Source organism: Alosa pseudoharengus, unplaced genomic scaffold (assembly GCF_046254945.1).
Source record: "Alosa pseudoharengus isolate Yale_2024_CS ecotype anadromous, Long Island Sound unplaced genomic scaffold, YU_APseudo_1.1 YU_APseudo_1.1_scf_4, whole genome shotgun sequence".
Lineage (NCBI taxonomy): Eukaryota > Metazoa > Chordata > Actinopteri > Clupeiformes > Clupeidae > Alosa > Alosa pseudoharengus.
Genome location: NW_027468774.1, coordinates 34,811,299 through 34,836,616, shown reverse-complemented (window position 1 = coordinate 34,836,616; position 25,318 = coordinate 34,811,299). Strand labels below are relative to the sequence as shown.

Sequence of the window (25,318 nt, the reverse complement as noted above, 5' to 3'; positions counted from 1 at the left end):
CAGCCTAAAAAATTCATAAAATCAAAACATGGGTTTTTGGACAAAAGAAGCTTTGTGTAATATAGGCAGGCCTTGTTTAAACACATTAAAGTTGGTTTGACACAAACTCGACCCTCGTAGTCAGTGCTAAATAGATTTTTCGAATGTGTCGAATATCCAACGTCCAATATAAAACCAACTTTACCACGGTTCAAAGTTGATCTAGTACTTGATTAGTAGTTGATCTAGTTTTTTTTTTTATCAACGCCATTGTTATTTTTTCAATGCCAATTACTCTGTAGTAACTCCATGCCAGCGTAGGCACACTATAGTGTTGAACACGCATAGGGAACATGGCCCAAACCAGTTCTTCGATTCCTCCTGCTGGTGGCGATAAAGCACCACCTTGGAAAATTACGTCACCAGGCCTAAACGCGGAAATAGAACATCAACAAGGCAGACGAAGACGTAGCTAGTCATACTCAGTGGCGTTTAGCTAGCTGTTTAGAGGAAAGGTTTCGATTTTGTCCTTTTTATTCAACATGTCTGTGTTTGGAAAGTTGTTTGGCGGAGGGAATAAAGGAGGAAAAGGACCGAGTCCACAAGATGCCATCCAACGACTTCGCGAGACAGAGGAGATGTTGACCAAAAAACAGGAGTTCTTAGAGAAAAAGATTGAACAGGAACTTGTCACTGCTAAAAAGAACGGCACGAAAAACAAACGAGGCAAGTTAGATTTTGTATATCCGTTGTGAGTATTGATGATGGAATCTAAAACATTGTATCACAGTGCTACTTTTAAAATAATGGAATATATCAGTTTGATGTTAGCCAATTCACTTGAAACGCCTTGTGAAACTTCATGTCAGATAGCAAGCTAGCTAGCTAGTTGGCAGGCTAACGATAAATATGGATACTTATAAAGCGTTAGCTTGAGTATTGTCAAAGGATTGTTTCGAAACATACGGTGTTATATCCCGTTCTGGTGGAACTGGGGAGTGAGGGGGTCTCCTACCACAAACATGTATTAGTTTAATCAAATGAACTGGCTAACGTCAGTGGGTTCTCAACAGCTAGCTAACGTTAATTGTAGTTTATGGTAGCATTGTAACCACAGGACTCACTCCAAGTTGACATTCAGCTGTGTTCTCTCACAACACGCTATAACGTTAGGGCTGAAGTTGTCATGCTAGTGGTGGTTGGCCAACAAGTTATGTTATCCTGTTCCTTCATCTAAAATGCATTGTAAAGGTAATGACATGATCTATTCTGGGTGTGTGCCATTTGCGACAATCGGGCATCCCCTCACATGACACATTTGTGGACGTTTGACGTAATAACACATAGGGTGTGGTGTTCCATGACTGTAGTAGCTAAGTAACCAGTTAACTTATGTTGATTACCCACATGTTTGTGAACTAACCTATGTACTCTCAAAACAGCTGCTTTACAGGCACTGAAGAGGAAGAAACGCTATGAGAAGCAGCTGGCACAGATCGATGGAACTCTGTCCACCATCGAGTTCCAACGGGAGGCACTGGAGAACGCCAACACCAACACCGAGGTGCTCAAGAATATGGGATTCGCAGCAAAGGCTATGAAGGCCGCACACGAAAACATGTAAGTCCATTAATAAAATTGGCGTGTTCTTTCAGGGTATTGTGGTTCTTGATTGTTATATTTTACTCAACCATGTATCAATTTCATGGGGTTACAGGGACATAGACAAAGTGGATGATTTGATGCAGGATATCACGGAACAGCAGGAACTTGCACAAGAGATCTCAGACGCTATTTCCAGACCTGTTGGTTTTGGTGAAGACTTCGATGAGGTAAGTGTTTGTAGGACTGGTCACTTGCAGTGTGGAGACTACCGTAAAAGAGATGCAGTATCTTGAGATGCTATACTGATGTTAATTTTTAGAAAAACCTTGAAAGGAGAGTGGTACAAATTGATGGCACTCCATCTAAGTGTCTGGTTGTAGTAATGAAGAGATGGGCTTTTTTTTTTTTTTGCTCTGTTGGCAAGAAAAAGCCATTTAAAGTGTAAGTATTATTTATTAGTAATGTTTATCTAATCTATTTAGGACGAACTGCTGGCTGAACTGGAAGAGTTGGAGCAGGAGGAACTAGACAAAAACCTTCTGGAAATTGGTGGGACGGAAGATGTCCCATTACCAAGTGTGCCTTCAACTTCTCTCCCATCCAAACCAGGTCAGATTTTGGACTTTTAAGGGGTTGCACGTGTTCCCAGAGAAGAATCCAGAGGTCCTTTTTAGAGCGTTGTGCAGCAAAGACATACATTGTAAAGTGTCTTTGTTGAAACCTTTAGTGAGTTATGTAATCTATATGCAAGAAATGTTTTTGTGCATGTTTTTTCTCCATGGTCTGATGTAAAAACTCTAGATATGGTTAAAACGGGTACTTCAAGGTTGATATATATCTGAGAGTAAAATAAAACTGGTTCCTTCAAGGGAGAATCCCAATCCCTTTTGGATACTTTGTCAACTGCTCTAATGAGCTTTCCTGTCTTCCTATTCTAGCCAAGAAAAAAGAAGAGGAGGATGATGATGATATGGAAGATCTCAAGGCTTGGGCAATGGAGGCAATGTAACCCCAGTCACTTTAAGGGGAAGAGAAAATGGGACGTTTTGCTTTCTTCATACAGGGGATCTAAAGGAATCGGACACTCTCACAAAGTTCACACTACACTACATCAACAGATCCAAATCCTAACCTATGCCCAGTGCTACCTCAGCAGGCCACAACGAGCACATTTATGTCGGCCAAAACATGGGTAGTGCATCTTTGGGCTAAAAGTGCTCAAAATGTCCTTTCAAAATAATTTAGTTATCCTAAGTACAAAGTAACCCAAGGGGGACTAGAAGGATATCAATATTTTGAAATGAGTTGTGTGTTGATTCAGTTTGTATGTGTTGCTTTAGAATAGGTACAAGGTAAAATAGGATGTTTTGAATATATATATATATTTACATCTACCCCCCAGTTGACGGAGCCTTGATTTGATACTTGTGGAAGATCCTTAATTCTTTGTTCTTCTCTCAGAGGACATGTTCTTAGACTATATACACTGTATAAACTCATTGGGCTGTTTAAGAGTGGACAGTGGTGTGTCAAGACAGATTGATTTGAAGAGATGAGTGTGACTGTGTGTGTGTGTGTGTGTGTCTGTCTGTTAATGCAGAAGGGTGTAAGATGAGTTGGCATGCTTGCTTTGGGATTTTGTTTACTTTCTCCCCCTTCCTCCACCTTTCAAGCACCTCCAGAAACTGACTTTTTATTTATCCCAACTGCTAATAATACTATACATATTATTTACTTATTGAAGGCGTACTTTCTTGAAAGAGGAAAAGCTATTGATATGATCAGTTCAGAAAGTTTCCGAGAAAGCTCTCGATCCTCCATTCACCAGCTGCATGCTAACTTGCTTGGGAAAGGTTTCATAACTCATCTCCAAACTGTTGTTGAAGGCAAAACAAAAACAGAAAGTACATAATGGTTTATAATTAAGGATGATGTGAAAATGACAAATATAAGCATTGTCATCTAGATGGAAGAACAGTTTAGTATACACATACATGCTGTATATTTTCGATATAAAACAAGGAGGGTGAGTGGCATGTGTATATTTGTATGTTTTAATGATCCAAAGGACACACCTGTTTGGATAATCATTAAACTTTTTTGATCTTTTGTTGCTGGTCTTGTTTTGGGGATAAACATTGGACTTTGAAAAAAGATTTCTCTGTATCTGAGTGTGTCATTCCCCAAGTCCTAAAGGTTGCTTGTGCAACATCACCTGTATGTTTAACATAAACCCCCATCTGAGTGCTCTGGTTTTGTGTGGGTGAAACCAGGCTAAGCTCTAATGTCTTAAAGATTTATATATCTGTGCACCCATTTATTCTCTGCATTTTAATTTTGTTATCCCCCTTATTTAGCAATGGGATTGTTTTTTGCCAATGAAGGTATATTCTGCACTAAACAAAGGTCTTTCACAGTAAAGTATGTTGTCCAATAAACACCAGTGGTTGTATGTCTGTTAAAATGTGGATTTCTCAAGAACAGCAAAGAAATGATAAATCCTTTATAACATTTATTTCAAAACAAATAATTGCAGGTCCAGAGGCAGCTGTGTGTGTGTGTTTTTTTTAAGAGCACTGTTCAGTGTAGAGCTGATGCGAGCTGTAGTCAGCACTCTGACCTATGAGATGAGGCAGTGGGCTGGGTTGAGCAGCTCCTGCACTCACAAAGTAGAAGGGCAAATGGGAGATTTTTCCACTGGACCAGCACTGAAAAAAAGAGCCACATTCAGTCATGCAGCCAGTCACCTCACAGAAGGATGCTGATCTCACTGTAGGTTACCATGGTAGATTGCATGCTGACTCAAACCTCATATCAAAACTACTTACCACCGTCAGCAGTGCCCCATGCTGAAAGTGAGGGTGGAATTGCATATGTCTGGGTTCAGCCCCTGCTTCTCCATGTACAAACCCACTGAAATGTAACAAAGCATATATAAAGTCAACCAACATGAAATTATGATTCTCCAGTTAGTAATGTGTGAAAAGTTTTATATATTGTAAAATACATCATTAGGAAGAGGATGGGATAAGGTGTGAAATGGGCTGACCCACCATGGCAGAAGCTCGAACACTGGGCTGGTACGGGTCCTAAAAACGGCTATCACAGCTGGACGCCCCTCTGTCTTTTTATGCCCTGTAAACCAGAGATCACGGCTTAAAAAAAAAACAAATTTAATCACCACTTAATCTGATGGGGAATTCTAGCATAGTTGTGAAAGGAAGCAAGTTTACCATTTCTGAACCAAGACAAGGTCTTGTCAATGAAGACCTCAAACTATTGATTTAAAAAGATCAAGAACTGATAGGGCTAGTCAAGGTATGGGTGGGGTTTAGAACAGCCAGTCTCCTTGGCAGCAAATTTAACCTACAAAAAAGTGGTCCCCAAACTGTACCCTTGACATAATGTACCAACATTACATTTGGCTTTGTTAGAGAAGCTGTCAACCAGGTCTTCTAGAGAGGGATACCTTTCAGGAGCACAGCGAGCCTCTCTCCTCTTGGATCCCACGCAAGTGACTGCACTTCTCCTCCAACTCTGCCAATCCAAAAGCATACATCACTTTAAGTGAAGACCCTTTCTTTTACACACTCAGACTCATATTTATTGTCTCATCTGCCATCTTTTTGTGACCACATGCACCCACACTTACATAATATCCCCGTCTGGACTGTTAAAGGTAGTCTCAGACAGATCAGCTACAACCGCTGCAGCTTTAGGTCCTCCTGCAATAGAAGCATACATTCACACATACACATTATCAGAGTGGCTGTTCCTTGACCACAAGGGGTAAGATCTTGTCTAACCTTCAAAGGTTGTGGAAGAGACAAAAGTATCCATAGTGTACTTGAAAGGGAGATGCATACCTGGTGAGTCAGTAAAGGTGAGTGCATAGATAACCATCTCGCCCTGAACGCTGAACAACAAACGAGAGCCATCAGGACTCCAACAGCCAGACTGTCGGAGAGAGGGAAATAATTTATTGACTGATTTATACAATTTGTCATAAAAAAAACATTTTCATAAAACCTTTTTTTTATTGTCTAGAGAAAGGTTTTACATTTATACAACACAATTGTAAGAGTGCAAATATAATTCTATCTTCAGAATTGCTCAAAAAAAAAAAGTCACCAGCACAGAATAGTACACTTTCTCTTCATATATATATATATATATATTTCATAGACTTTTGTTATAAACGCGTCTTAAACTGAATTTACATTCTTACATATTTGGATCCTGATCTACATGTGAAAGACCACTCCATCACACAGCTATGGCATGTGTGTATGTTAATAAAATTCACCTGACAACGGCCTTTTAAGCATGGCCATCTCTCACACGTCCACATCCTTGTCTCCCAAACCCTATGGGAAGAAACACACAGTTACCTGAAAACACATGCCATATATCTGAAGGGCACTTAGGGGACATGGAATGATTCTGGCAGAGGCTTTACCTGAAGAGGGCAGAGGGAGTGGCTGCCAACACTCTGCCACCATCCGGTGCCCAGGACAGGAAAGTCACACCTCCCCCTCCCACTCGCTGCAATGGAACACAACTCTCCGCTGCAACATCCCACACCTAACCATTCACCATGGTACACATGGTACATGCATACACAAACAAACATACATATGAGAAATAGCAAATGGAGGTACCGTTATGTGTTTAAGAAACATGAATGAAGGAATAAATCCATTATTTCCTCACTGAATGGACTTATGTTAGTGTCAGTGAAAGAGGAAATACCATTGATTTGCATATCAAATCAATCTCTAGATAAAAGTCTGTGTGGTGTGTGTGTGTGTGTGTGTGTTTGTGTGTGTGTTTAGATATCATCAGTAGCTAGTACGTACACCCGGTACATTTTCCTGTTAAAATATTGCGTGCACAATGTGTACAATCTGGGGTCTGATGAGATTGTACTTCTCGATCGAAATATATGAACAGAACTGTATCCGTACCAGCATGGCTGTGTCCACTGGGGAGGCAGACACAAGGAGAGAGCCAGAGGGAGCCCAGGCAATCGATGTGACTGGAGAGTGACCAGGGTGGGACAACACTTGTGCACACCCTGACGATGGCCTACCAGGGAGAGAGAACTGCTGTGAGATAAGGGGAGATTCACAGATAGGGTGTGCATATGTGTTAGGGGTGTAACGGTACACAGAAGTCACGGTTCGGTTCATACCTCGGTTCGGACATCACGGTTCGGTACGAGTTCGGTACAATGGAGGGAAAAGCAAAACAAAAATGCAGAAAGCATTTTTTTTTGTACATGTCTCAGGCTGTACCACCTAGTGTCATACAGTCTCTTCCCTGAGCTATCTGCAACAGCCTGAAGTGTGTAAGATGTAGGCTAAACAGTACAATAAGTGCCCAGACTCAATCTGTAACTTGTAAACAAAATAAGACAATCAGCTATAAAACTGAAAATAGGCCTACAGCATCTCTTATTTCTGAAAGTGCAAATTACATAGAAAATGATTTTTAAAAATCCACTTAAGCAAGACCTTCAACATCTGTGTTTAGTTGTATATGGAAGGGTCTACAATTTGCCTCAATATTTTTCATTGTGTGTAAAGTAATAATCTAGCCTACTAACTGTGAAAATATCACACTATTTTGCCTTTTTTTTAAAAACGAAATTGCTCCTTTCATTTCATAAACAGACTACAACTAGAAGTCACGTGACTTTGCCCTTTGACGTTAACTCACCGTAGCATGGTTTGTTTATTAGCCTGGTTAGCGTTGTCACTTTATTTTACTGTCTGCACTTACACTACCAGCTCCTCATGTGAGAAGTTACAAGTTACCCCAACATAAAGGTAATTACCACGCGATTTACATAGCTTTCTGTCATTACGAAATCATTTAATTTAAGCCATAGGTTTTGGCCCTATTTGTATGTGTATCCAAAGGCTGCTGAAGCGCATGGGAAGTTTCTTTCCCCTCGTTTCAGTGATTGGTAGCCTACATCATCTGGGTGATGGCTTCGAATATGTGTAGCATTTTTTCCACTCACATACCCAATGCTGAACAACGCCGACACACAATTTCATCTTATCCACCACTCTTCCGCCTGTACTAACGTTACTGTAACTGAAGTTCTCAAACTTGCGATCTTAAAGAGACCAGCGGATCCTCTAACTCTTGTAGGTCTAATCTTAGTGCTGCTAATGACTGACGGACTCGACCGACGACCTGACAAAAAAAAACATAGGCGCCAATCAGAGCTTCAGAGCTAAGGCGAGGCTACAGATTAGCGTTAGGTGTCGCTAAAGAACTCCCGTAACTCTCGCTACTTAACAGTAATTGCGCATGACATTAATTAATCCGCACACGAGTTTTATGTATTTTTATACCGTGTATTCTCCGTGTAATTTCATGCACCGAACCGTGACGCCCGTACCGTTTCGGTTCAATACGAATACATGAACCGTTACACCCCTAATATGTGTATGTGTACTTAAGTCGTGTTGTAACGTAGGTGTGACTGCCCACCGTGTGGAAAGGGAGGTGGGGTCTACATGCCAGACCAGCAAACAGGTGTGGCAGGCTACTGCCAATGCCGAAGCGCAGAGAGGCTTCCACTGGAGGGCGGCCACACTCCGCTGCAGCCTGTGCTTCAGAGTGGGAGCTGTCGCACTGAGAGAGGGATAGAGAGGGATGGAGGCAGAGAAAGAGGGGGGGGGGATTGAGAGACATGGAAAGAAAGACAATGGGATTAGTATGTCTCATTATGAGGGGGCAGAGAGTCAAGCAGTTTTACAATCTGCACCATAGATAAATCTATAAATCAGTCTTATAAAATAAAGTGTCATACTCATATTCAGACGTAAGCTTACTATTTATGTCTTAATTTGTGACTGCACGACCCCTCCCCCCTCCCCCCAAACTCCTCAAAACAAAGGACCCCCAGTTCACGGCGAGTTGTTACAACAAGGAAGTTACGTAATTTCACAAGTTACCGGTTGTCACAAGCAGGTACAAACGGAACGCACGATTTTTCTTTACTAGGACTGTTTCACACAATGTGTACTGGAATTTGTCTCTCTGAGATCTAGCACCTTTTGGAGTTGTGGATCCGGATGGAATCATCAAGCAGGGCCACAGCAAACTTGTCAGTGTGAGGGTGCCAGGCAAAGGCCCGCACTGTGCAATCTGACCTGTAACAAGGTAGCACAAGGCTCAGGATAATGATTATGCAACAAGAACACAGTATAACACTATTACTACTACACTATTACTACTACTACTACACACACACAAAGAACTCAGTGTTGAGGAATGATGTACTTTAATATGTTATTCTTATCAAGCCATTCTAAATGGCACCAAACTGAAACTCACACTTACCAGTCCAGCACTTGTGAAAACTCTGCCACCATGTCCTCACTGCTCAGCTGTAGAATTGCATGGTTATTAATACTATGTCTGACATTATAGGGCATACACTACATACATGTTGGATGGGGGTAGGGTGTGATAAAAATGGAAAGCTACTTACAGTAAGATGTGGGAATAGTGAGCCATGAAATGAGGATATATAGCGAAGCAGAGCCAGCACACAGCCCGAGCTCATACTCAACCACTTGGGGACTGTTCAAAACACAAGTCGAAACAGCTGAAACATTAGATAACCTTGAATACAAAGACTGTGTTATTTGTGCACCATATTTCAGAGCTATGGACAGCAGAAACAGAAACACGTACCCTCCTCTGCACTATTGGTGATTTCATCCAGTAGTCCTGCCAGCCCAGCATCACGCCTGTTGGACAAATACCACACTGAAATAAAGAGCCAAGATGAGAGGGTGACAGAGGATTGCAAAATGTTCTATACATACCAGGCCCCGGCACTCCTCATCCAGAGTGTGTCTCGGTGGTCAAGAAAGGCTGTTTTACTGCTGCTCTCGGGACGACTGTGGGGCTTTAGAGATTCACGTGGGAAGTTCAAGCTCGGTGGATCCCACATCTGTCAAACAGAGAATGTGTCAACAAATGGCAAACGATGCTGCGGATACTAGATATTACCATTATTGCCATATTTGAATGACAACTCACCTGCTTTGGATAACTGCTTGGAGAGGACCCAGACACCAGCTCATTGTTGGCCTCGTACAGTGTCACTTCTCCGTCAGCAAGAGGTGGTGGAAACAAGGCAAGAGAGCACATAGCGAAACACTCCACCTGTAGCTAGCACATTGGGATCACTTTTGATCAGCTTGGTCTTTTCATAGACGCAGTTTACCTTTAACATGTCGTGCAGTTTAACAAACCTGCAAAGCTCGGCGTTAACGTTACCATTATCTGCGTTTCACATGCCAGTAAAGTAAACAGCAAGTTACCAACCAGACTGTAGGCTAACTGTTAACTACGTTAAGTTGGCTAACGTATAACGTAAACGTTACATATCACCTCTACCTAAGCCTAGCCCAAGCCCAAAGAGGAGCACAGGAAGAGAAACACATCTGTTTCCAATTTAATCAATTATATACTGCAATCATGTAGCATGTCAACAACACACAATGCACGAGCAAACATAATCAGATCAACATTTGACCAGCAGCTCATGTGTTGGTGCCAATGAAACAAAACTTCAGCCATTTGTCAGTTAACGCAAATGTTGGAATATGGTTAACCTTACACATTGTTTAGCTGGTTTCATAAAAATAAAGAAGAGAAATATGTTTTGAAAGTAGTTATTACCTTAAATGTGCTACAGTATCCAAACAGAAGTGCTCCCGCCGAACTGTACGGTACGGTGATACCGATGGGACAAATAGTACCAGATCTCAAGAACGCAAGAGGGCGTGTTTAAAAATATTTTCAGCCATCCCGTCTGTGTGAGAGGAGTGGATAAATTCAGCTATTAAAAAGTGGAGTGTGACTTTTGGCGTTCGGAATGAGAGCAATCAAACGAGATTTAAAAAGAGATTCGATTGAGAAATGTGTTCAGGGCGAATGTTCGAGCAGGTTAGAAAACAGCGAACCTCCAACTCGCTGGAGGTCGCTAGCTGTTTGCAAAGTAAGTTACCACTGCATCATAAAGAAACGGAACTAGCAGAAATTCTATGGTAAAAGTCAAAGCATCAGAGCCCGTCTCTGAAAGCATCCAAAATATACACGACTTTGATGATAAGGGTGATATTAACGTCGTTAACAGACTTGCAAATATGCCTATGAAAGGCAGGTTTCCGATTCGGAGAACCTTACAGTATCTTCAAAAGGGTGACATCGTCTTTAAAAATGCCGTCAAGATTATGACGGTGAATTACAACACGCATGGAGAACTCAGCGATGGAGCAAGGTCAGTTGCTGTCTACGGCTATCAGCGTTCACATAGCCTACACTCGAGAAACAGATTTGAAAGTTTCATTAATGCCACTGTTAAGCACCAAGTTATCACATTCGTTCCCCTACCAGTCCCATCTCAAGTCCCGTCAATGTTGATAAAGTTACTGTCATCTAATCAAGGGATGCCTGCGCTAACGTTACCCTTGCTGTCTGCTGCAGCGTGCATTGGATTTGTGTTCCATAACAAATTCAACTGTTGTAATATTTGTAACGTTATAGATTTACGTCCGGGCATTTTTTCATACTCTTTTCATAATTTCATCCGACTTTGTGATATAGATAGATAGATAGATACTTTATTGATCCCTAGGGGAAATTCAAGCAAATATTGGTGATACGGCAGATCAGCAGTGTAAACACAGCATATCATTTGACTTTTGAGTGGGTTACCAGAGTAGGACAACGCGTGGAAATTACTGATTTGGAACTGAGAACCGGTGGACGCAAATCTATAACTAGTTGTACGAAAGTTGTACGAACTTAATGCACTATGGTTGGTTAAAGTCTGTAATTCATTTGCATTCTACTTTATAGAAAGTTCGTGTTTTTCAACGTGCCCCAGATACAATATAAAAACCCATGGTTGCAAGTTGTGATGTTCAAGAATATGACGCCGTCGCCCTTCCTGAAATTTTACTTGGGTAAGAATCATATTTCCCAGCCAGATAGTGCTTTTAGACGAAGGACATGATGATGGAATATGATGGTATAATCTAAAAAGGTTATTTAGGGTCTTAAGATTTTAAGGTTTTATTTACTTACTTTATACATTTCTTATCACACAGTCACAATGCCTTATAGTTTATGTCAACATGTTGATTTTTTATTTGGTAATTGTTTTGAGCAGATGATGGGGAACAGGTGCTGGTGGACGTGGAAGGAAAAGACTATAAAGATATTACCCAGCATGTCAGGAAGATTCTTGGAAAATCAGAGTATGTAACTAATTATTTTTTCATCAACTCAAACCAATATTTGCTGAATGTTACAAGTAAATTGGGCATGTTTACTTTGCTCTATACATTTCACTTGGTATTTCAATTAAGTGTAAAAGAAGTTTCTGTACAAGAACATTCAGAATTCTTCTGAACATTAAACATGCATCAATATGGAATGAAATCTGTATTCTTTTTGTATTAATGTTTAAGAGTGGGTTTCTACGTGTAGTCTTTCACCACTTGCCCGACTGTATAGTATATTGTATGGTCCACAACAGCAAATATTTTATTGGCTACAGCTATTGACAGACTAAATGGGGTAATGTCTCTGTAGATACATGGGTCGTTGGCTAGTCTGTAGTAAATTGTGAGTTTCATATGAAATATGCAGACACTGAGTGTCTTGTCAATCTTGTGCCATTTCAGTGCGGTTCTGCAGGCTGAAGCTCGACAAGAGTCTGCCAACCCAGCTAATTTTGGCCCAAAGAAGTACTGTTTGAAGGAGTGTATAAGTGAGGTGGAGGGCCAGGTGCCTCACCCCGGCCTGGTACCTTTGCCCAAAGAGATGACCGGCAAATACCGGGCACAGATGGCAGCTAATTCACAAGACTGAGAAGAGTGAATGAGACGTATAAATGTATGAAGAATGAAATCCTGGCCCTGTAATATTGTATTTGTGTATTTTGTAAAATAAATAGTCTGAACATATTTAACCTTTCTTTGTCAGTTTTTTTCACCTTCTGATTACTTTCAAGCTAAAACCGATGCATAATGCTAGTTTAATTACTTCAATAAGACTTAACAAAACTACATGGTAGGCATTTCTTCACATGTAATTTTATTAGTGCAGAGTTACAACATACTCCTGACATCAACACAGGAGAGCAGGCAACATTGTCCAAAAGCTACTAAATTAGTCACTCAGTGCACCAGTTATATAGGTGCCCCATGAAAGTGCTGACTCCTAAAGTTGCACCAAGCAACGCTGTACAATGTACACTGGTGACGAAAGACAATACTATTCCAGCTTGAGACAAAATGTCAACCTTAACATTGTTCTTAAGTAAAATCTGTAAATTAGAGCAAACTTTAATCCGACAGTATACATGATAATACTTAGCACTGGACTGGTGTAGTGTCTGCATGATATGGCTATCCCTGTGGGCGAATAAGCACTTGCATTGTGTTAAGAGTGGTTCTTGGCTCCTTTGTGGAAGAAGGCTAAATGTCAACCCCAGTGGACTGCAAGTGTAGGTCAGTGAGGATCATGACATATATTGTGTAGGTTCAGGTACAGGCAAAGTGCATGTTAGCGTATGACTAGTGATGCATGGCAGGAACTCATGAGAACCATATGAATGCTAGGAGCAGTGCCTCATCAGTTACACATTTCACTTTCAATCTTAGATTTCATTTTGTGAACTAGTCTGTAACAATACACACTCATTCGTTCACAAAGTACATACCCTATGTACTGTACATATGACTGAATTGCACAGGAAGTACCAAAACATTCCTTTGGTAAGAAATTCCTGTCTTTTTTGGGGGGAAAGATAATGCAAACTGAGCTGACCTTCAGCGTTTAAAAAGTGCTTTATGGCAAATTGTTGCAACTGGGTCTCAAAGCCAGGGGGTCAAGGGCTGCCCCGAGTGCTGATCTGAAAAATCCTCAGGTGCTGGCAGAGTTCAACTGTAACACTGACCAACCTGGAAGTTGAACCATCTGTATTAAGGCTATGACTTAAAGGATATGGTGCAATTTAAGGTTGGTGTAGCAGAAATCACGTTACTACCAAGTAGAGCTAGATTCTCATACAAGTTATCTTATTTTCATTGGTGGGGAGAGTGCAAATATAAATATATTTGCCCCTCAAGGCTATTAATGGAGGGACCCTGGTAGCCACAGAGTTGACGGACAGTGAAGCAGTAAAAGGATTGTTGTTCAAGTTGTCGGCTGACTGCAGTTCCACATAAATACCTTCTCACAGTTTGGACTGTCCATTTTGCCCTCTGGTATCTCAGGAAGAGCCTTCTGGTACTTGAGTCTGCCGTAATGAAGCAGAATGAGACTTGATTTGGGGATAGCCGTGGGAGATCAGGCCTCTCCACATTCAGTTTCAGTCAACTTAGGTTGAACTCAATATAAAACCTGAAAGTCCTATCCATCAGTTTAGCTCTAAGTGTGTGTGTATGTATGTATGTATGTATGTATGTATGTATGTATGTATGTATGTATGAGTTCTCCCCATCCAAGGATGTCCTGGAGAGAGAGAAACAGGACACAAGTGAACGCACATCAAACGGTCCTGCTGTTGGGAGACAAATTAAGAAATACTGCAAAATACTGCTTGTAAGACAGAAAAGCAGGACGGATGGAGTGACGGGAGAGGGATCGAGAAAAGTGAGAGGAAAAAAGAAAAAGGGGGGGGTTGTTTAGCGTGCTTTCCTCTTTTGTTCTTGCAGTGTGCGCTGCAGCTCCCGCAGGTTCTCAGACAGCAGCTCCACCTCGTCTGCACGTCCATTCTGTTTGGCGTCAAAAATGTAAGCGCGGATGTTGTCAATCTGCTGCCGTAACAGCTCCTCCTCTATGATTTCGCACGCCACCGAGGCATCATCCTCATCGTCATCAAAAGGATTTTTGGACGCTCCAGGTGGCGTGCCAGCCGTCCCCTCATTAAACGGGTTCCTTGCATCACCGTCCGCATCTTCTTCAAAGGGGTTTCTACCCGCTGGACTTTCCCGCGTGGTCTCAGCTCCTTCATCCACCACGCCCTCCTCTTCCTCCTCAAAGGGGTTGTACTCCTTTTTCCCATTGGCCGTGGCTGCCTTCTGTTCTCTCTGGATGTCCTCAGCGAAGGGGTTGGAATCGTCCTCTTCCACCGGGGTGGAGTCTTCCTCGTCAAAGGGGTTGAGTGACGGGGGCTGTTCGGATGTGGTCGGGGGAGACTCGCCCAGGGGCGGGAAGCTCTTGATGGTTGTTGCTCTAGGCGGCGAAGTGCTTAGTCTGGCCAGGGTGTAGCGCTTGTCCTCCTCATCTTCCTCCTTCTCTTCTTCCTCCTCCTCCTTCTCCTTCTTCCTCACCTCCTCCTCTCCGTATCCCTCGGTGTCCCTCCACACCCCGTGTGCCCTCTCTTTCCACTCCAGGCGCTCCAGCTGCTCCTGCTGCAGGCTCTCCTCCTCGGCCAGCTTCTTGGAGAGCTCGATGGCGCGGCTGGTCTGCTGGAGGTCGTACTCGTCCTGCAGCTGCCGCAGGTTCTCCTCCAACACGGTGGCCTCGTCCGTGCGGCCGGCCGCGCGCGCCTGCCGCAGGAAGCTCTGGATGTTGTCGATCTGCTGCAGCAGCGGGTCGTCCAGCTGGCGCGTGTGCAGCGCGTCCGACGAGGGCAGCCAGCCGACCGCCTTGGTCATGCGGGGAGAGCGCGCAGAGGCAGGAGCCTCTCCGTTAGTGTTGGGGGCTGGACGAGTCCTGTCTAACTCCGACCGACGCTTCTGATTCTCAAGAGCAGCCTGTGTGGAAGGGAGAATTGAGGCATGAGTCATTCTGGATGAGCGAGTTAAACTATTAGCAGGCACAGGGCCTGCTTGCAATTTGTGTGTGTGTGCGTGTGTGTGTATATGATGGGGTGTTTCTCAACCTGTCTCTCCTGCTGCAGTCTCCTTTCCTGTTCCTCTCTTCGCTTTTCTTTCAGCTCTTCATACTTATCCTTAGTGGGCAGAGACATGAGACCCAGAAGCTTCTCCTGAAAAACAATACATGAATCAAACAGTAAACTTCTCTCGTATCTCTCTCCTATCTCCCTTCTCTCCTATTTGTCCATATTATTTATGATGGTCTCTAGACCTTATTATTGCACTGTTGGACTAATGTTGGACTACTTTTTGCACCTTCACCATGACACTCACTCTCTTGAGCACCTTACCATGCACACATAACTACAGGACTATTGTTGATCTACTTTTGCACCCTCACCATGACACTCACTCTCTTGAACACCTCACCATGCAGACAGAACTACAGGCCCTGTCACTTTTTACATTTAATTTATATAGTATATTTAGTATTTAGTTTTGTTAGTTTTTCATATCTCCTACTGTCTCTATTGTACAGTGGAGGTTGGTTATATGTTTATACTTATACTTATATTTACCATTTCTGCTGTAAGTGCATGTTGTGTGTGATGTCTGTATGCTACTGAGACGCCCTGAATTTCCCCTTCAATAAAGTATCTATCTATCTATCTATCTATCTATCTATCTATCTATCTATCTATCTAACTTCGTTTTCATGTTTGTGTGAGAGTGAGCAATAAAGCAATAAAATAAGACTAAAGAGGCTACATTATGCGACTTCAAACTATACTAATCAACTTAAAAACATCCTGTCAGGCAATGGCTACCCTCAGTTGGGTGAGGACAGTTACCAAGACCACACCAACTTCTGGAACTCTACTGGAGAGAGACACGCTACATAAATCTATCTAAAAGGCAGGGAAAAGAAGAAAAAGAAAAGCGTGAATCTCTCACATTTCTCTGCATGTTCATGTGTAACTAACCTGAACAAACAGCGTGGCACTGTAGCGCACCATCCTCTGTAGCTGAAGAGTCTTCGGATGAGGTTGAGGTTCCTCCTTTACTCCAAGTGTCATAATCCTCTTACTGTTCCACACAAAGGGAGCAGAGCAGTATTAGTACACTGTGGGGTAGCACTCGAAAGAAGCACAAGCGTGTAGTGGAGGAAGCACAGTGGTCACCTGAGAGCATCGATGAGCTCGTAGTACTTCTGCACCTCCATCCTGAGGCCACCTGCTGTGTCCAGGTTATAGGTTGTCTCTCCTGCACTGTACGCACAGAACAAAACACGTCACAAACAGCACCGTCTACAGAAAACACTACATTACATAAAGTATGAGGGGTGTCTTAATTATTCAATTGCCCACTTATGCATTTTGGTCAATTTATGCATGTATGCCATCAAGATTATTTTCATGATTCCCATTATATTGGGTAGGGGCCTCACTTTAAGGACTCGGCCATGCGGATGTATTCGGGAGCCTTCTCATTGACCTTGTCCATGCAAAGCCTCAGTTTCTACATAGACACAACAAATCAAGACAAAGCCATAGAGGTTAGGAATCAACATTCAGAGCAGAAAAAAGGTTCTTTTCGAAATATATGTGGGTGGAATGGAAGCATTTCAAAAGGTCTTAAGAAATGCTATCTTACTTGAGACTGATGAGGACTTTAAGCTGTCTACATAAGAAGACAAGATGTTCAGTAGTGGGCGAAGGCAGGGATGGTATTTAGATTTTCATGATAAAGCTGATGTGTGCGAGGATAAATGTCATGCATTCCCAGGGCACGTACTTCATAGAGTTTGACGATGTCGGGCACGTGGTCCTTCTCCTCCAGCTTCTCCTGGCGCTTGAGCAGCGTGTCCATGCAGTGGTGGCAGCAGCGGATGCGGTCGTCGTCACGCTCCTCCAGCACGGAGCTGACCGAACTCAGGCTGCTGATGCTGCCGCGCCGGGAGAGGGACGGGACCACTGCGACCCCAGAGCCAGACGACTCCTTCTGCCCAGGGCTGCCTGCTGGGGCACTCAGGGCCTCGCGAGTGCCGCTGGTCAGTTTGTCTATATATATATATATATATATATATAATTAAAAAAACAAACATATGAGACATATGTTGGAGTTCTTCCGTCCGTGTAATTCTAGCTTGCTGGTCCAGTCATATCCAAGTGGCTAATGATGAGGGCCTATGCTTTTCACACTGACCAGAGTGTAGAATATTCAAGTGCTTACAGGCTAATGGTGAGGGCCTATGCTTTTCACACTGACCAGAGTGTAGAATATTCAAGTGCTTACAGGCTAATGGTGAGGGCGTATGCTTTTCACACTAACCAGAGTGTAGAATATTTAAGTGCTTACAGGCTAATGGCAATGTGACAAATTCCATGCACTTCCTGCACATGATGGAACCGCACAGGCGGCAATGGTGACGGCGGTTCCTGATGTTGAACTTGCCCCCACAGTCCGGGCAAAAGGGCACATCCGAGTCATTTACCCAAGACACCACAGATTTCTCAAGTGCTGAGGAGCAAACATAGATGCACATGCATGTAAGAACCTCCAAGATGCCACCAATGTGTGGCCATAGTGCAGCACCATATACAAGTGTTTCAGTTGCAATTGTAATTGCACTGATACAATACATACCGGTACTATGATTACATTGATCTCTAAAGTGTTGTTTCCTTACTATGAAAGACTCACTATACAAGAGGATAAGGCATATTTCAGACAAAAGAACCTTTTAAAGGGACACCAGGCAAGCCTGATGCTTTTTCTCTATGAAATGAAACTCCCCCTAGCGTCTGTACGTGTGCGAGCCCTCGCTCGGTCTGAACCTCTTTTCATTTTCTTTGCATCTTCTGTCAAGGGTTTTCGCTGCTTCTTCGCTGGCTCTGCCATTATACACACGTTTGCAACAATCGCTAGCGTTTCGTTAGCCTGCCTCTGTGCTGTGGATGCAGGATGTAAACTGATCCTGCTTCTCGCGACCTCTGAGACTTTGCGAGACTGAAGGTCGGCGGGTACGATACACTGAACTTGCAAGTGGGATATTCTTCCTACAGGCAGTAGGGGCGGACGAGAGAGTCTTCATTTGCCCTGTAATGAGTCATTTAACCTATACTAGAGACTTTCTAATGAGGAGACACAGCACTCAAAAAATCCTCCATAGAAATGCATGTGGTATGCAATATGGCCTTTGTGTACACATATCACACCCCTTCCTCGGCAAAACGTCGACATGTGAATACATTGAGCCAATCATGTGGTGTGATGTGAATACATTGAGCCAATCGCGCATTTCTGCCAAAGAGGATGCCCGATGAGTGCCCAAAAAGCGTTGCTATATGGCCGCCGAGTGGAGGGACTTGCCTAAAAGGACTTTGCCTATACCGACTTATGAAGATGATTAATTAACACGAAAACGTTGCCTGGTGTCCCTTTTATTTGATTAGATTCAACTTCATAGTCATTGTGCAGAATACAAGTACAGAGACAACGAAATGTAGTTTGCGTCTAACCAGAAGTGCAAAAAAGCAGAAAAGTGCAATGTGATACACAGTATAGGCAGGTGGTGCATAAACAGTATAAGGCATATAGTGCAGTGTAGACAATAGTATACAGTTAAGAGGATGAAATGGTTTACACTAACTAATTAACAACATTCATAGAGTTCTTAGTAAAAATTTGTCTATTATGATGCATTTTTTTTTCAGGATAATTGTTACCCCACCTCTGATTTTTCCTGCATCCATATTGGTCCTGTCAAAAGATGTTAGCTGAAAAAATAAAAAACAAATATGTCTCAGACAGTGTTTCAGAATGACTAACAAGTCAAGCCATCCACTTTTTTTGTTTCCTTTACCTTCTCTAGTCGGATGATGCGTTTATTAACTTCAACCACATAGTGGTCAATCCTTTCAGCTCTGTGTTTTTTGAAAAAGTCTACATGGCTCCTGGTAGCTCCTGAAAGCCAAAATATATTATATAGCATATAGGATAGTATTAAGTCATACTCTGAACCAAGTTTGTCATGATACACTGCATCAAGGATGTAAACAACATAAAAAAAGACCTGTTTGTTCATCATGACATTATTACATATCTGAAACTAATGTTTAACATTTAAGGTTTACAGTACATTTTCCTGATATACAGTCAGTACTCAAACACAAGCCTTTAGCTTGCTCTGCCTGCTGAGTTACAGGATCATATTTAGGGCCTCTGCCCAGATCATTTCATTTTCCACAATCATTATTTCCATTTGTCATCATTTCCCCAGCTGTGGGAAAACTGCCTGGAGACTCACCAAGCTCCTGTGGTTCCCACATGTATGGGTCCACTCCCCCGTAATAAAAAGATTCATAGCTGGTCTCATTCCTCTCCTCTCCATCCCGCTTAAGCAGCTTGTCTTTGGCTTTCTTGGCCTTCTGCACCAGACCTGTTAAGATACAGGGACAGCTGAAAGCTCAACCACTTGCCGTCAGTGAAACCAATGCATGCACTCTTCACTTTGGAGTAAATGACCATGGTTTAGACAAAAAAGGTCAGACATGCTGACACTCCTGTAGAATACATATTGAAATACCAAGACAGTGAAAGCAGTGATGTCTAAAGAAACTCATTAATGTACAGAGCGGCAAGTGTTACATACAGTATGTATGAGATAGTGAGCATATGTGGGGAGTAAATAAGGTAGGTGAAATGCACAAGACTCAAGAACGCAGCCAGTGTGGTCACTTACTTTTTATCTGACCACGTACATGTCGCTCCTCTCCCGAGTGCTCCTCCTCATAGTGGTCCTGCAGCTGGTAAAAGGACTGCAGGTCCTTCAGGCATAGCGGACACAAGAAGCCCTCCTTTACCTCCACAGAACCCTCCAATGGAGGAGGATAACTGGATGCCATGGGCACAGCCAACGTGAGGCAAATGGGGTAGACTAGAGTTGAAAGTGCTAGAAGAACAAGGCCTCAGTCATTCATGCTGCACCTGACATTTGGGGCAACTTACCCCCCAACTCCTCCATTGCATCCCAGGGCGGAAGCCTGTAATTCACATAAAAGCAAAAGCACATAATTTTACCTTACGACTAGGATATCAAGATTTTCTTGTTGAGAGCATTGCAATTCAGCATTATAGAGATTACTGATTTAGCCTGGCTAACACCAAACTGATTGACATTGAGAATGGGAAGGTTCGTCTGGGTTACCCCAGGCTAGAGATGAATAACATCCCATCAAGTACATCAATATTTTTTCGTACGATTTTTATAACACGGTGCGTCGGTGAACGACGAGCTGTGATGAATGAACTGGAAACATTCAGATGGGAAATGCATACTAACATGTAATTGGTGTTGGTAACGTCATTTGAGTACAAGGTAAGCTAGTTAATGATGCAATTAAGCTGAGGTAAATCCCCTAAAATAATCTTCACAGACGAGTTTGTAGTCTAGGAACCACGAAAATTCACATCTGATATAGCAAATGTGCGTGGGTAGACTGCACAACAATCATATTCTAGCCGCAATACAAGGGGTTAGCTTACCAGGGACGCAATGCATTCATGTGCATTATGTGCAACTATGTTCCAACCGGCTAACGATCAAAACAAACGTTACTCATAGCCAAACGTCACATGAAGCCTTCCTATCCCGAATACCACCGCTAAATGACGTTTTAAACACCGAATTATTAAAAAAAAGAAATGCGCAAAAAATAGATGTAAGCCGCTAAGGTTAGCTGTTAGCTAGCTAACGACATAGCTAGCTACAGAAGAGACCCATCCCATCACAACACCCTAACAAAAGACCATCTGAAAGGGCTATGGCTAATGTAAGCTAGTCAATTTAACAAATACTGTTGTCAACCCTCTTAGGGCGAAAGGGCAACTTATTTGAATAAACTTACAGTTTGTAGTTAAACGTTTCTTTCGTACGTTTCTTTCACAGTGCTTTAAATTCCCAGCTGTGAAGGTACTCCCTCCACGGGTGAAAGGTTACATCTCAGCCTGCTCAGAGAATGCCTGCTCATCACACGGTGGATCACGTGATCAAGGCCCATCCCGGTCATGTGATTAGCTAGGCGCCCGCCCGGTTTGAAACCTTTTACTGTCTATGTTTGAAACCTCTATCAGAGATTGTCTAATAAGGGATAAGTCCACGGGCTCTGACTCTATCTTTTACTGTCTGTTTGAAAGGGGCAAAACTTGAAAGCTAGGGCAGGGACTGAGCCTGCATTCTGTATGCATGGTAAGGTGCTCTATGAGAGTGAGTGTCATGGTGATGGTGCAAATAACTAAGTCCAACAGTGCAACAGTGCAAGAATAAAGTCTAGAGACCAGCATAAAATAAATATGGACATATAAGAGAATAATGTAGACAAAGTAATAAAAAAACTATATCAGTGCAAGAATAGGTTGAAGTATTAGGGTTACAGCCATTGGTCAAGTATTAAGTACGGCCACAATCCTTTATTTATGTATGTTTATGTGCTAATATAGCCTGTAAACAGTTCAGCAGTAAAAACAGTAGGCCAGTGGACAGTCAGTCATGGAGAAGGTGGAGAGGCAGACAGACTTTTCCTTTAGTGAAGCATTGTTCAATGGCCCTGGGGACAAATTACTTCCTCAGTCTGTCCGTTGTGCATGGCAGTGAGCGAAGTCTCCAGCTGATCAATTTCAATTTAATTGAACTTCTAACGCCAAAACATTACACATGTCTCATGGCGCTTTACAGTGGGTTAGACCAGTGTTTTTCAACCTTTTTTGTGCCACGGCACACTTTTGACAATGTCCCATGGCACACTAACATCCTGTGTGAAGAAAAAATAAACATACCATAGCCTAAAATTTCAAATAATACACAGATATCGCCTTATTATGGCTTCTATGCAAGACCTGCTCAATAAAACAAGCGCCCTCTGTTTCATTTGTAGGTGACTATATCTAATTTAATTGTTGTTATGAACGGGATATGTGAGGATTCTGTGAATACAGGATATGGGGCCCCCGTTGTACAATGCCTGCATACCACAAATAGTGCAAAAATACAATCAATGAGAGCATGTGGTTATAAATTATTTGATGCAACAGTTGCTTTTCTGGACCAGTGAGTGACATTTAGGTAATTTTCTGCAGCACACCTGATGATCTCTAACGACACATTAGTGTGCCCCGGCACAGTGGTTGAAAAACACTGGGTTAGACAATCAAAGAAAAGAAGGCCCATGGGTATAGCTCTATCAAGCGCTTCAGCTTTGTAATAGTGCTCAAAGCATATTCTTGGAAAGTTGTCTGGAAGGGAAAAGTGTGGTAGGAAAAGGTGTGCAAGCAACAAGGAGTCTGGAGTCTCTGTGCCACCATGCACAGACGTGTCAGGGAAATGGGCAAGTGGCACTTAGTGTCAAGCTACTCCGAATCAGAGACAAGATTAGAGTGTCCTACCTAGGCTAAGGAGAGACAGAACTGGACCGTTATTCAATGATCCAAACTCCTCTTTTCACATAAAAACAAATTTAGCATTTGGATATCAGGGTCCATCAAGGTCCCGAGAGTCTGGAGAAGTGGAGAGGCACATAATCCAAGTTGCTTGAAGTCCAGTTTGTTGTTTCCAGCGATGATGTGGAGTGCTATCCCTTACCAAAAAAGATATACTTAAAGTTAATTTTATCACTTATGTACTATATATGTATGTTACTTATTTTGACTAAATTGGCCCATCAGTTTAGTAAACTCGTAAGTAATGAGAACTAGGTATAAGTAAACTAGTGAAAATAGTTATATTCTTCTAGCACATTTTAGTTTCTTATACATATTTTAAGTAAAAAGTAGTAAACTAGGTGTATACAACTAAACTTATAGATGTACTGTTTAACAAACTGCATTTATATTGGTTATTTATATAATCAATTTGTATTACACACACACCAATGCCCAAGGCTGCCATGCAGGGCACCAACTGGCACATCAGCAGCACTTTTGGGGTTAAGTGTTTTGTCAGGAGGAACTGGTCTCAAACCTGCAACCTGGTTCCTTAACAACTCCTACCTCCTGAGCCACTGCCGCCCACTGCTGTTATATATTTCTAGCCCCATTTTTCATGTTCATGATTAGCCTGACGAGCCAGACCCACATCAAGATTATTGCTACAAATTATTACAAAATTACATTTGCGTCTTGATTTCTAGGCTAGGTTCATGATAGTATAAAGGATATCCTCAGTAAAATATAAGTCTACGGGTAATATTAGAATCAGCTAAGTGAATAAAATGAAATGAGAATCTGCCATGCAGCCTCTCAAAATAGAATAGAATAGTTTATTTATCATTGCTTTACAAACAACGAAAATAAGTTTAGCAGCTCCACATTGACGGCATAACACATCATTAAAAATGCCAGGATAAAATCAATAAATAGATTTTAAAAGTGGCATAAGAGATTAGGGTAGATGAAAAGTGCATACAGTGCTAAACAGACAGACAAACCAGCAACACACACAAACAGAACAGTAACAGTTCTTTCAGTTAGCATTTGGGTTTATGGATTTGACAGCTTGTGGAAGCTTTTTAGAAGTTTTTCAACCTGTTTGATTTTGACTTGATGGACCTGAATCTCCTTCCAGAGGGCAGTAGTGAGAACAGAGAGTGACCATGGTGTGTACTGTCCTTGAAGACAACTGGCTTTCTTCTGCAGTCTACCATTGTATGGTGCTCATCTCAGCAGTCCACCCGCTGCAGGTCCTTCCTATTTTTTCTGTGCTGGAGAACCACATTGCAGGAATAGGTTAGGATGCTCTCTATCACTGACCGGTAGAAGTTGGTCAGCAGGTGGAGAGGGAGGTGAGTGAGTTTTAACTTCCTCAGGAAGTAGAGCCTCTGTTGTGCTTTTCCCACCTGGTGCTGTGCGTAGTCCAGATGAGATCAGCCGAGATGTGCACACCAAGGAATTTAAAGCTCTCCACCCTCTCTACTTCCTCTCCATGAATGGAGAGGGCAGAGTGCTCAGTTCGCCTTGATCTCTTAAAGTCCATTATTATTTCCTTGGTTTTGGAAGTGTTTAAGTCCGGGTTATTTTGAAGACACCAGTTTGTCAAGTGCTGAACCTCCTCTCTGTAGGCTGCCTCATTGTTGTTGGAAATCAGGCCTATATGGTGGTGTCGTCAGCGAATTTGACAATCGTGTTAGTGTGGTGAATGGGAGAGCATGAATGGGAGAACAATGAGGCAGCCTACAGAGAGGAGGTTCAGCACTTGACAAACTGGTGTCATGTGTAAATATGGAATAAGGGGGCTGAGGACGCAGCCCTGGGGTGTGCCTGTGTTGAGTATGAGGGTGGATAATGAATGTTTCCCCATCCGTACATTCTGCATGTGGTTTGTTACTGAGAAAGTCCAAGATCCACATGCACAGTGATCTGCCCAGGTCAAGGTTACTCATTTTTTGTACCATTTTGTGGTACAATGACAAAGATCAGTCTTTGGCTAAAAAACAAAATGATCTGTTTACCTCCTTTGATGAGAGCTGACATAAGAATTATTTGATATTTTCATGTGTACAAGAAGCTGGCCATTGTTTATGTACTTTAACAACACATGAAGAACCACATAAATGGTACAGCAACAGAATGTCACAAAAAAAATACAGTGACAGTCATTCGCCTACATGTAAAACACGAAAATCATTACTCAAATAGAAAATCATCTAAAGATTAAGAATCTTTCTATATTTATCTTATATCTAATTTTACAATATGATTGTAATTATTATTAGTTATTATTACTTTTATTATTGTTGTTATGTGGCTGTTATTGTTGTTGTTGTTATTATAATCTTGGATGTTTTTGTATGATTACGTCATCGCGTATG

The 25,318-nt window shown here is 42.2% G+C and overlaps 4 protein-coding genes across 5 annotated transcripts; 2 read left to right on the top strand and 2 right to left on the bottom strand.

Moving 5' to 3' along the window:
• Window positions 1-420: 420 nt before the first annotated feature.
• On the top strand, window positions 421-3,693 carry LOC143102439 (charged multivesicular body protein 4b). Its single transcript, XM_076266014.1, has 5 exons — window positions 421-705; window positions 1,422-1,599; window positions 1,697-1,811; window positions 2,067-2,193; window positions 2,523-3,693. The coding sequence occupies exons 1-5, from the start codon at window positions 522-524 to the stop codon at window positions 2,591-2,593; spliced, it is 675 nt and encodes a 224-aa protein (XP_076122129.1). The 5' UTR covers window positions 421-521; the 3' UTR covers window positions 2,594-3,693.
• Window positions 3,694-4,081: 388 nt separating this feature from the next.
• Window positions 4,082-10,562, bottom strand: aaas (achalasia, adrenocortical insufficiency, alacrimia). 2 transcript variants are annotated; one of them, XM_076266012.1, is made up of 17 exons: window positions 10,300-10,562; window positions 9,655-9,786; window positions 9,438-9,565; window positions 9,304-9,359; window positions 9,098-9,189; window positions 8,947-8,993; window positions 8,658-8,756; window positions 8,092-8,235; window positions 6,552-6,672; window positions 6,044-6,168; window positions 5,891-5,951; window positions 5,451-5,541; window positions 5,237-5,309; window positions 5,054-5,121; window positions 4,638-4,719; window positions 4,413-4,497; window positions 4,082-4,292 (listed from the first exon to the last, which is right to left on the bottom strand). In XM_076266012.1, the coding sequence occupies exons 2-17, from the start codon at window positions 9,763-9,765 to the stop codon at window positions 4,152-4,154; spliced, it is 1,524 nt and encodes a 507-aa protein (XP_076122127.1). In that variant the 5' UTR covers window positions 9,766-9,786; window positions 10,300-10,562; the 3' UTR covers window positions 4,082-4,151. The 2 variants fall into 2 exon arrangements, with proteins under 2 accessions (XP_076122127.1, XP_076122128.1); XM_076266013.1 differs by having other exon boundaries at window positions 9,655-9,780.
• Window positions 10,563-10,654: 92 nt separating this feature from the next.
• Window positions 10,655-12,593, top strand: mrps25 (mitochondrial ribosomal protein S25). The gene is made up of 4 exons (XM_076266016.1): window positions 10,655-10,900; window positions 11,482-11,588; window positions 11,795-11,882; window positions 12,312-12,593. The coding sequence occupies exons 1-4, from the start codon at window positions 10,665-10,667 to the stop codon at window positions 12,496-12,498; spliced, it is 618 nt and encodes a 205-aa protein (XP_076122131.1). The 5' UTR covers window positions 10,655-10,664; the 3' UTR covers window positions 12,499-12,593.
• A 115-nt stretch (window positions 12,594-12,708) lies between these two features.
• Window positions 12,709-21,453, bottom strand: rbsn (rabenosyn, RAB effector). The gene is made up of 12 exons (XM_076266011.1): window positions 21,365-21,453; window positions 20,200-20,500; window positions 19,765-19,896; window positions 19,321-19,421; window positions 19,189-19,234; window positions 17,814-17,975; window positions 17,250-17,515; window positions 16,903-16,973; window positions 16,637-16,723; window positions 16,439-16,541; window positions 15,521-15,625; window positions 12,709-15,392 (listed from the first exon to the last, which is right to left on the bottom strand). Exons 2-12 carry the CDS (start codon window positions 20,360-20,362, stop codon window positions 14,319-14,321), a joined length of 2,310 nt encoding a protein of 769 aa, XP_076122126.1. The 5' UTR covers window positions 20,363-20,500; window positions 21,365-21,453; the 3' UTR covers window positions 12,709-14,318.
• Window positions 21,454-25,318: the final 3,865 nt, after the last annotated feature.

What these genes read in the sequence shown, in the direction of transcription:
- rbsn (XM_076266011.1), bottom strand. Translation starts at nt 20,362, where the DNA reads ATGGCATCCAGTTATCCTCCTCCATTGGAGGGTTCTGTGGAGGTAAAG. An exon ending in TGTCACATTGCCATTAGCCT is followed by an intron (nt 17,516 to 17,813) that starts GTAAGCACTTAA and finishes ATATATATATAG; the next exon opens with ACAAACTGACCAGCGGCACT. An exon ending in GACTGCAGCAGGAGAGACAG is followed by an intron (nt 15,393 to 15,520) that starts GTTGAGAAACAC and finishes CCTTCCACACAG; the next exon opens with GCTGCTCTTGAGAATCAGAA.
- aaas (XM_076266012.1), bottom strand. Translation starts at nt 9,765, where the DNA reads ATGTGCTCTCTTGCCTTGTTTCCACCACCTCTTGCTGACGGAGAAGTG. An exon ending in CACCAATAGTGCAGAGGAGG is followed by an intron (nt 9,190 to 9,303) that starts GTACGTGTTTCT and finishes TGTTTTGAACAG; the next exon opens with TCCCCAAGTGGTTGAGTATG. An exon ending in TTTTCACAAGTGCTGGACTG is followed by an intron (nt 8,757 to 8,946) that starts GTAAGTGTGAGT and finishes ACCTTGTTACAG; the next exon opens with GTCAGATTGCACAGTGCGGG.
- LOC143102439 (XM_076266014.1), top strand. Translation starts at nt 522, where the DNA reads ATGTCTGTGTTTGGAAAGTTGTTTGGCGGAGGGAATAAAGGAGGAAAA. An exon ending in CGGCACGAAAAACAAACGAG is followed by an intron (nt 706 to 1,421) that starts GCAAGTTAGATT and finishes CTCTCAAAACAG; the next exon opens with CTGCTTTACAGGCACTGAAG. An exon ending in TTCTCTCCCATCCAAACCAG is followed by an intron (nt 2,194 to 2,522) that starts GTCAGATTTTGG and finishes TTCCTATTCTAG; the next exon opens with CCAAGAAAAAAGAAGAGGAG.
- mrps25 (XM_076266016.1), top strand. Translation starts at nt 10,665, where the DNA reads ATGGTAAAAGTCAAAGCATCAGAGCCCGTCTCTGAAAGCATCCAAAAT. An exon ending in GAACTCAGCGATGGAGCAAG is followed by an intron (nt 10,901 to 11,481) that starts GTCAGTTGCTGT and finishes TCTACTTTATAG; the next exon opens with AAAGTTCGTGTTTTTCAACG. An exon ending in AAGATTCTTGGAAAATCAGA is followed by an intron (nt 11,883 to 12,311) that starts GTATGTAACTAA and finishes GTGCCATTTCAG; the next exon opens with TGCGGTTCTGCAGGCTGAAG.